Here is a 10,602-nt window from a genome sequence, read left to right on the forward strand (position 1 = left end):
CAGTTATTGTTGTTGTTTTTAGATAGATGCCAATCTTCTTATGCAGCTGAAGATAGTCTTGAACTTCTGATCCTCTTAACCCCACCCTCAAGAGCAGACTGGTTAGTTACACCTAGCATAGTTAGCAAATAATAGTGACTACCAACTTAAATATTGATTTTTACAAATGGATTTAAATGTATTACTTACTTATGCGTATGTGTGTAAGTATGCAGACAAGCCCATGTAAAGACAAAAGGCTGCTTGTGGGAGTGAGTGTGAGTCCTCTCCTCCTACAATGGAGGCCCTGGGGCTTGAACTCCTGCTGTCAAGCTTGCTAACAGTCACCCTCATCTCCGGCCCTGCAAACAGACACTTTAAAGGCTTCATGGCCATGTTTGGTTTAAGTGCAATATACTATGCATATTGTGCATTTGCATAGATAGTAGTAAGTATTCTTCCCTATTCTTATTGACATACATGTATGTATAACTGTCCAATATAGTTATATGTGTCAACATAGCCATCTACATATCTATTAAACTACGTAGAATGTCCCTTTATTCATAATAACCAAAATAAATTTGCTAAGTAAATGTGTTTTGGGGTAGACATTTTGAGAGCCAACCAGGACATTCTCCCCTAAAATCACCACACTCTATCCTTTTGAAATGATAGTTACTAAAGGTGATAAGAATGTCATGTGCAGCTTATCAAATCGGAGCCTGAGTTCACTGTTTAAAAAAGATTCAAAGTATGAACAGCAATTCACACACAGCAGTTTTTTAAAAAGATAACTAAAATCTGCTCTTCCTGTTGACTTTTAATTTTCACTTTACTTGTACTCCAGCCCTTTCCAGCTGACTGCTGACCTTTTCCTCATTTAGCATTAAATACCACACAGTGAGTGCATTGGCAGTTTAACACAGCCAGATATGGACTGCCAAATTGAATGTGAACATGAAGAATAGATCCAGTTCTTGGTTCAGGCAAGACTGTTGGCAGTCTCACATGTGTGCTTACTTTATTCCACATCCTGAGTCCACAATACTTTATTCCACAATCTGAGTTAATCAGAATTTGCTCTTGTTTTATCTTCTCTGTGACCTTCACTCAGTGTTTGATTAGTGAAAGGGATACACTTCTTAGGTTTGAAACCATTGTCAAGGCAAGTTTTTCTATGACTGAGCAAATAAAATAAAGTTATGAAATGACACATTTTAGTACAGTAATATCATTGTGACTGCCCCATGCACTGATATGCAATATTAATACAGTTTAAGATCTGGAAGATAACTCAATAGTAAAATGCTAATACAACAGTTAATGTTATTTTGTAATCTGGAGCTCTTGTCTCCGTGTTCCCACTCTGACAGCATCCTGTATGTGCAAGCAATGCACAGACTTGTAACTAGCAAACAGGAACAACTCAGCTCTAAGGTGGGCTCCTCACCCATCAGCCGAGTGGAAAGCCAGCCTCTCTGATCCTTTCTCTTGAAGAGCCAGGATCGATCACCCGCTTGCATTAGCATCCTTCATCTAGCCAGGTGATCTGGTCCATGACTGTCATCATGTTGCCTAGGCTAGTGGTGTGCCAAACTGAGAAAACTATAGAATTAGCTGGAATTTTTCTTTTCTTTTTGTGATGTGGGAGCATGTAAGAGTGTTCAAAGTTCCGCTCTCCCCATTACCTATCCTTCCTCTCAAACCTAGCTGCATATGGAGATTACCTTAAAAAAGGAGTCCGGAGATCAAAAGCAGAGGTTGTACCCTGGCAGCTCAGCGGTGGACTGCCCCCCCACCCTCCCCTCTGCCTCCACTTCTGAGGATCAGTGCCCCAACCCTCCTCCCTCCTCCTTCCCTCTTCCTTCTCTTCATGCAAATAGCTTTATCAAAACTTGAGTGTGACTTATGGGGGGGGGGAGGGGTGTAGCAATTTTCTGGAGGCTGAGGCTTAGCCCAGGCATGGAATCCAGGCTTAGCACTCCCTAGACCCTAAGTTTGATCCCCAGCAACAACAGAGAGAGCCGACTACACTTACAACTTTATTTTACAATGATTGCAAGCACGTACCTTTTTTACACATGTGAAAGGCAAGGATGATAACATTTAGCAGTGTTTATATTTATTAAAAGAAACCGATGGCATTGAAGGTCAAGCTGCCTTTCCGATTGCATGGACTAAATAATGAAGTATTACATATTTCAGCCTTATGGAGAACCATGCTACTGACAAAGTTTATGATGAAACGTGTAATATATAAGGAAACTAAAATATTTATTTTACATATCTACAACATGTATTTTCATATTTCTAGAGCAACCACAAATCAAACTGGGAAATATTTAGGTACATGAAAAAGCTTCAAAACATAAAAAAAATTAACATTTTGAAAAAAAATCACATGTGAAAGCTCATTAAATAACAACATTGACAAATAAATAATCGGCTTTACTTATTAGCTGCTGCCATGCGTTGCTGGCATTCCATTCCAAGCGAGGTCAACATGCGGGGTATAATTTCACACTGAGACTGTAAAATGCCACAGGGCTTAGTTTTGAAGTGAAATGTCACCAGCTTTGCCTCTCTTTCAAAGGAAGCTAAACCCTGGCTGTCAAACTATTCCCATGAAAACTAGTGGAAAAGGCCCCGGTCTGAAATGTTCTGTGAAGATACGTTTTTTTTTTTTTTTTTTTTTTTTTCGACGAACTTTTCTGGTTTGAAGGAATTTCGTTTGGGAAGAGTGAGGGTGAGCTAGGGAGTGGAGTGTTTTAAACTGTGATGGGATACAGACAGTATCAGGTGCGTACTTTTAGGAAATGACGGGGAATGGAAACTACAGGATGCCTGGCTTTCACTGCAAACTGGACTCATTACATCTTGAGAAACTTGCAAAGAAAAAGCTAGTAGTGCCAAAGAAGGTCCCAGAGAAGGACAGCTTGCTGGGCCTGATCAAAGCAGAAAGCGTATACTTTCAAGTGAGAAAAGAGCAATGGCAAGCCCGAGTCTTCCAAGCAATAAAAATGTGGGTAGCAGATGCTCTCCGGTCAGCCGGGCTCTAGCTCAGACTGTGCTTGCTGGCTTTGCTGGCTCTCTTCCGCTCTCTGTGGTGCTGGGCGGGCTTGGCGGGCGACACGCTTTCGAAGTTGTGGCTGGACTCGTTGTGCTGCCGAGTGTACCTCTTGCACTTGCAGGCCGTGACCACGGTGATCTTGTAGGTGCGTGTGCTGCCGTCCTGGCACTGCAGCTGGATCCTCTGCGTGCGCGTCTTGTCGTTGACGCAGCGCCACTCCTGCGAGCTCCGCCGGCTCCAGTACTTCGTGCCGTAGCCTCCTCCGATCCAGTTGGGAAGCACCGGCAGGGGCAGGCACTCGCCGGCGCACACCAGCTCCTTCAGGGGGCTGATGCTGGTGCACTGGCCGTCAGAAATGTATTTGGTGGACCGCAGCTCCCGACAGCCCACTTGAACTCGACCTGCAGGAAAACAGGAAAGAGCTGCTTCAGAGACAGAAAGCAGAGGACGGTGTTTGGGTTTTGCTCTTGGTTTAGGTAATTCGCAGTGACTGTATATAATCCAAATTGCAGCCAACTGCCCGAGAAGTGACTACGTGCTTTATTTTCTCAATGCAAATCTGTGGGAGGGGTGGGCGCTTTCATCGTGATGGCCAGGCTGCGCAAAGGCTGTAACTCCGGGGAGAGGGAGGGCGACAGACATGTGTCTCATTAACTGATTGTTTATTAAAGTATCTAGAAGTCACATTCTCTCAGTCTCTTCCCAAGAAGGGTTCAACTCCTGTAAATATCCACTCCTCAAAGGGTACACTTTAATGTACTCATTCTCACGGATCGCATTGGTTAGCGTCTGCAAGTGCTTTTAATTAAGGTTTTCAAAAATCTCTCGAGAAGCTGTGGAAAGTATTCGAACATTGCGTACAGCGCACACGCATGCTGTAACATTTCATTTCAGTCTCAGAAGTCAGCTGCATGGTCACAGCATGCATATGGCTCCAACCATTGGCATTTTGCATAGCAAACTCAATAACTATATTCTAAACATAAATCCAAAACTATGTCTTAAAAATACAAACAGTAAAATGTTTGAAATGCAAAATGCCACCACAGCTCAATGCCTCAAGAATATAAAAGCCCCTAAATTAGGAACGTATGGTTGCCATAACAACTTGGCTACATTTCCATGAATTTTATGGCAGAAAAATACCTAACATGTCTGATTTACAACTGCACGAGGAACCATGGTGTTCATTTCCTGAATATCAGGCATAGAAAACTTGTTTTAGTTATTTGGATTTGATAAGTATGTCATCTAATTGGCTGTTTCTGGTCACATGCCTTGTGTGATTAAAAGAAAAATTAATCTTAAATTATTTGGAGTTTTCTTTCTCCTTCCTTTCATGTTTAAAACCTTTGTTATCGAAATAGGAATTGCTTATTACAAACTTGAAAAAAATCAAGGCTTATTCACCAGGAAAGAAGGAAGGTCTTAACAACATCAGCAGATGAAGAGTGACAGCCAAAACTAATAAAAGCCGGTGAAATTGTTCTTCTGACTCCTGGAAACTACCTCAAAGTGGACAGTGAGTCAGAGTTCCCTCCATTTCTGTGCCCCAGAATGTCTGGTTTAAGAGTCATAGCCTAAGGGAAGTGTGTGGCTGTGGCGCCCAGGCTTGTATACATCTGCATGTACAGAGCTAAAGCTGAGGATTGAGATGAAAGGGTTAACGGTTTAGCCGGACAGAGTACTGGGCTTGCCTGCTTCTGACTCCAGCTCACCTTCCGGCAGCTGCCTTAGGAATGCACCTAGAAACGGCCAGCATTGGTTTTGACTCTCCTGGCTTTTGTTCCTGGATGAATAAGATTGGGCATTTTTTGTGGTGACGTTTCTCTCACTGGCAATGAGTACCCGCCACACTGCTCAGTAACCCAACACTGATCAAATGCTTTCTGTGCTCTGAAATCAGCCTGCAAGCGAAACACTCGGGATTTCTTAGAGAGACACCATAGCTTATATTTGCTTTGACTTTTCAAAGGTCAAAACTCGTTTTCGTGGTTGAATGGAGTTTATGCTGGAGGGGCGATGGTTTGTGTAAGATTTCCTGCACACTGTTTCTCTGTCTTTCTTCAGGTTGATTCCTAATGTAAGCACTTTTAAAGGAAAAGAATGAAGCATAAGTTAGAGGAAGGGATTTGAACCCCTCCAACTAGTACAGTCACTTGGCATGCACATCAACTAAGCAAACTGAAAAGGGTAAAGAAACGCTCCCTGTGCTAAACATTAGCAGACTATTATTTAAAGTCTCCTGCTAAAATATGCACTCAGCCTTTCACAGAAACAATTACCTCAGTTTGACCTATTGAATAAAGAATGATTTTAGAAAAACATGACACTCCAACATTTTGTATTGTGGACCTCCTTTACAGTTAACATCATCAAACTTTTACACCTCTCCAAACTAAACATATTTTAGACATCTGTGTGAGCAATGTCCTATTGCCTGAAAGCTTCCTTTCATCCTCTGTGGTTCCCTATAAGTAGTTCAATTTACTTACCATTAGCCACTTCACCAAATATGTGCATGCTCCAAAATTAACAGAGTGTAAGACAGCGTGAGCTTAAACTGCAGAACAACACTTTAAAGAATTCTCCTTTTGCAGAGTTTTTTAAAAAGCAACAGCTCAATACCTAGATACATTTCTCTGTGGGTACTGGATAAACCATGTCTGTGCTTGCATTATTAAGCCACCGCTTTAATTATATTAACTCTAAAATCACTACCCAGGAACGAAAGTCAGCCTACACATGCAGCAGATTGCTCCCAGATCATTTTGCAAAACATAGATGATTCACGCTAGCTTACAGTAAAACCATTCTACAGGGATAGGAGCTGATGCTCCCCCAAAGGAAAAAAAAATCTGTACAAGTAAAACACACTTACTGTTGCGGTCCAGTCCCGTGCTACTGAAATGCCTGCCTCCGTTCCTGGCTTGATTCAGGGTGCTGTTGCTGCTGGGGTGTGCGGGAACAGGTTTAACCACGTGTGAATAAAGGATTTCTGTGGCATCGTTTTTAAAAGCCAAACAGTTTTTCATTAGGATGCACATAAGGGGGATGAGATAGAGATGGATGGCAGGAGGAAGCATGATGAGTGGAGGATTTGCTTGGCTGAGGAGCCGCTTAATTCTTTCCGCCTGCCTCTGCACTATTGACTGTGGAATCCCTCCCCTAGGTTCCCTTTATATATCCACAGAGGCTTGGCGCTCATTCAGGTGTAAAGTTGTGTAGAGCTTCAGAGTGAAAACACAGAGAAGGGGTGGGATCCCTACTTGACCCTGCAAAAGAATTTTACCAATGGAGAAGACGGCTGCAGGAGAGGAGGAGCTTGCTACACAAATTGCCTGAGATTTCAGAGTTGGGCTTCACTGGTCTGCGAGCTGAAGCAGGCAGGGCTCAGCTTCTGTCACAACTGCACCTTGTCAGCCACGTCCTCTTCGGAGCCTCGTTGGCTTTCCAGCTTAATGGGAGGAAGCGGGGAGTATGTTCCTATTCACACGAAGGGATGGAGTTTATTTTATTTAATTTTTACATGTTTGTCTATATTTCCCCACAGATGTGAGAAGATTCGGGGCCTGGAGGGGTGACTTCCCCAAGAGTTGGAAGAAATCATGTGAGTGTTCAGTAGTCTCGACTTGAGTAAAGTATCCGCTTCGTTAGATGTGTTTTGTATCTCAAGAAGAAAACCTTTTTCCCTCCCTTTTCCTATAAAGAGGAAGACGCAGAGCTAAAAAGCTGCCCTCTGGACACACTTAAATAATGCTGCTTTGATCTACATGAGCAACTGTCCTGCTAGGTAAATTATTGCCAGCAGTTCTATGTGGAGGATAATGAGCAGAACTCTGCCTGAATTAAGGCAACTAATATCAGTTTTCATCTTAAAACATGCCAACAAGGTTTAGCATTCACTGTGCCTCTTACATAAAAGAAAACAATTTCCTATGTATCATTCACCAACTCAAAATATTTCTAGATTGTTCATACACTACCGGTCCCAGGCTGTATTTGTGTTTGTCAAACATTTGTTTCTATCACTTCCCTTGAGTCTGCTGCCCAAGCAAGAAGTGCTTTTGCCACCTGACACAAATATTCCATACAAGGGCATTGATCTTTAACTCTGAAAACATAAGGGTCTGACAGGATAATTCAGCCGGTAAGGGCACTTGCAGCCAAGCTTGACAAGCCTGAGTTCAGTATCTGGAACTCACAGAGGGGAAGGAGGGTGGACTCTGGGAATTTGTCCTCTAGCCTTCACCTGTGTGCTACGGTGTCAGTATACATGCGTAAAACAAAGGAATGATTAAGAAGGAAGAAAACAAGTTTCATCTGATTTATTAAACATTTTGATTGGAATAACTTTCAAATTGCCTTTTCAATTATAAATCCATTTCAATCCTTAGCACGGCTATTAAAAACGTCTTAGTATTTTGTATTTCTCTTGTTTATAAGTTCTTGTCCACTATAACTACTTTTGTCACCACCACTTTTTCCTTCTTCCTTAAGTGTGTATATCAACAGTGGCACCTACTGACATCTTGGAACAAGCAATTACTTACTATGTACATACTGCCTGCATCTTTATGATGGTCCTAGTCTTTTACCCAGGAGATGCCAGTAGCAAACCCAGTTGTAAGAAAAATAATTCTGCTACTGCTAATTTTCTCCTGAGAAGTTAAAACCAGCCCTGGTTAAGAACTGCCCATGTTCTATCCACTTCTCACTATGAAAATAAAGTAAACATAGAAATAGAAGTCTAAGTACTAAGAAAGGGTAACTGCTTATCCTTTAGAGACATAAAATGTAGATAAGATAACATGGTGTCTGAAATAAGCGTCAAGATAACACAGTGGGAAGCAGTTAGGAGTGTGGCTACTGGTACATTCATATGGGTTGAGGGCTATTAGACTGTGATGCAGTCTGTTTTCCCTTACATATGTTCAAAATTCTCCAAAATAAAAAATTGAAAACCAGAGCCAAACAATGACTTTAATGCATGACCATTATGATGTCCTATTGTTGTGTATAGTGATTTATTTTTATAAATTATAAATTTAAATTATAAGATTATATAAATTATAAATTATAAGATTATTCTTGGAACATCATAGCCCACATAATTTTGTCGCGTATCCTTCTGAAATGGCACGAAGAATTCTTGTCCTGCATTAAGGGGCTTTGTGTTAAATACGCAACATTCATATTGACAGTTGTTCCGAGGCCTACAGGAAGCAGGAGTCAAAGTAATTGAATCCTTCTCCAGTGCATTTGTGTGTGTGTGTGTATCATTAGCAGGAAATGTTTTAGTTTAGATTTAATTATCAGATCAGGCTACAGATTGAACAAATTAATATATGTTGTTAAATTGGCTTCGCCTTTTGTGCTCCACTTGGGAAGCAGTTAAACGGAGAGGAGAGGTGGTGTGAGTAGTGTGTATACTTTCAAGGAAATTAAAAGGTGATCTAGAACACCGCTCTGGGAAAAGAGAACCAAACATAAAGTCACTATTCAGTGGGTGTTTAACAATCAGTGCAAAAAGTTTATTAAACATTGCTATACCCTATGCTCACTCTGGCAATAGATTTTAAACATCACCCTGACCCTTCCATCTCCTCCTCAGGTCTTTCCACCATCTGTTGTCCCTTTTCCTTGCCACAGTCTTACTCTCTCTTACTCCTTGACTAATACCTGTAGCCTTCAAGTTCATTTTGGATGGTACTAGGACTCCATCCCTTGCGCTCCACCCCTCGCGTCTGGATCCAGACCCATGTCTATTGTTCCACAACAGCAGGTTGACCAGCCTAGTAAGTGAAGAATCTTTTTTATTTTATTTTATGAGCATCATATGGGAAGAAATCAAATATCTGACCTACAGAAAAACCCTTCCATGTGTAAGAAGATTGGCAAACAATGGTAGCAGCCGATGTGGAAGAGAATGCATTCTTCCCCGTGGCAGTCACACCCTCGTATCAGTCTTTTCCTGACTGTGGGATGAATCTAACAGCTCATTTTTAGTGAATGTGATGTGCTGACATAATGAGAGATAACTTCTAAGACTTTTTTTTTTTTTCACAGATGGTGACGTCTGTCATGCTCTGGCTCGCTCTGACTCCCGTTCCTGCGCTAGTGGAAGCCAGCTCTCAGGAGAGCTCCTAGGCTAAAGCCCAGGGCTGAGACTCTCAGCTAAACAGCCAAGGTTCCTCTCAGTCAGCACAGGGGTGCATTTGGAGCCGCTCCTTTAGAGCCGTCCCTTTAGACGAGGTTGCAACCCTAGCCCGTGCCCCAAATGCAGCCCAGTGAACAATGCTGAACCAACAACATCCACAGAACTAAGGCATATTTGTCCTTTGAACTAACTGGGGGCGGGGGATTCTGTAACATCATGTATAGAAATAATGACGTGGCCAGTAAGTCACTCTGTGACTCATGCTAGGGCCATGGCAGTGTTACCTATCAGACTATGAAACACAGTGAGTGCAACCAGCAGGTAAGTTATGAGGTCCGCTTTTGATCTGATGGGCAAAATGGGTCTCGGTAATTTTCATGATCTATTAGTATTATCTGTCATGTGACCCCTGGAGCTGGAATCAGAGAATTTGGTTTTCAATATATCTTTTGGAGATCACAGTTACTGTCATGTTCCATCCTAGAGTTAGGTAAAACTTCATCCCTTAAAGTAGACTTTATTCACTTGAGACTTATCTCTACCATTTACAGTGTTTGTGAACTTAAAGATGTTCTCTTTTCTAAAATTCTTGGTCAATGTCTCCATTGCCAGGCTGACTTACCACAGAGAGAAGGGTTAAATCTCCACCTAAAATGTAGCACAGAATCAAACAAACACAGAATATGGAAGAAAATATTCCTTGAACATGAATCTGAAAGTAATATTTTCATTATAGCTTTCAAATTATAAACATGACTTAAAAACTGGAGAATAAATTTTACTTAGTGTAAAGCAAAAACAAAAGGCCAAGAAGATGGAGGTTGTCTGCCCCAGTAGAAAAGGTACATGGAACCTGATGACTTGTTTCTTTTCAACTTTGACAAGGAAGGAATTGAAATAAATGCGCACAGAAATATTCATTGTATTCAGTTGTATTCACTGTATTCAATATGCTATTTAGTGGACTTAATTATTTTCAGATGGTTCTAGTTAATAGAAAGAATTTGTTCATCAGAAAAGTGAATAACCATTGGAAGTTTAGGGGGGGAAACTGAACAAATACAAGATTTTCATTCATTTAAAAAGAGAACAGACTTGCTGCTGATTCTGTCTGGATCAGATAAGAGTTCTATCCTTGCTCCTCTACCTCCCTAAGAGCTTGCATACTGGTTTTGCTTATTTTAAGCCAACATATTTTGTTGCTTTGCTTTGCTTTGGTCTTGTAGTTGTCCAGACTGGACTATGGCTTGCCATCCTCCTTCTTCAGCTCTCACAGCCACCACACCCAAATCTGTCACTTTGTGTCAAAAGCAGTGCCAGGCATGACTGCCAAGCTCAGCTGACCTTTTCACCAGAAGAAGCACCTTTCACCTAATCTTCCCGCACAGTT

The 10,602-nt window shown here is 41.6% G+C and overlaps 1 protein-coding gene across 1 annotated transcript; it reads right to left on the reverse strand.

Annotated features, from left to right (window-relative positions):
- Positions 1-2,011: 2,011 nt before the first annotated feature.
- Positions 2,012-6,271, reverse strand: Sostdc1 (sclerostin domain containing 1). Its single transcript, XM_055622711.1, has 2 exons — positions 5,934-6,271; positions 2,012-3,453 (listed from the first exon to the last, which is right to left on the reverse strand). The coding sequence occupies exons 1-2, from the start codon at positions 6,136-6,138 to the stop codon at positions 3,038-3,040; spliced, it is 621 nt and encodes a 206-aa protein (XP_055478686.1). The 5' UTR covers positions 6,139-6,271; the 3' UTR covers positions 2,012-3,037.
- Between the last annotated feature and the right edge of the window lie 4,331 nt (positions 6,272-10,602).

The sequence above is a fragment of the Psammomys obesus genome, unplaced genomic scaffold (genome assembly GCF_907164565.1).
Source record: "Psammomys obesus unplaced genomic scaffold, mPsaObe1.curated_primary_1811, whole genome shotgun sequence".
Classification (NCBI taxonomy): Eukaryota; Metazoa; Chordata; class Mammalia; order Rodentia; family Muridae; genus Psammomys; species Psammomys obesus.

Excerpts from the sequence above, each read along its gene's own strand:
- Sostdc1 (XM_055622711.1), bottom strand. The coding sequence starts at position 6,138 with ATGCTTCCTCCTGCCATCCATCTCTATCTCATCCCCCTTATGTGCATC. Across the intron at positions 3,454-5,933 it reads CACGGGACTGGACCGCAACA|GTCGAGTTCAAGTGGGCTGT; the intron begins GTAAGTGTGTTT and ends GTTTTCCTGCAG.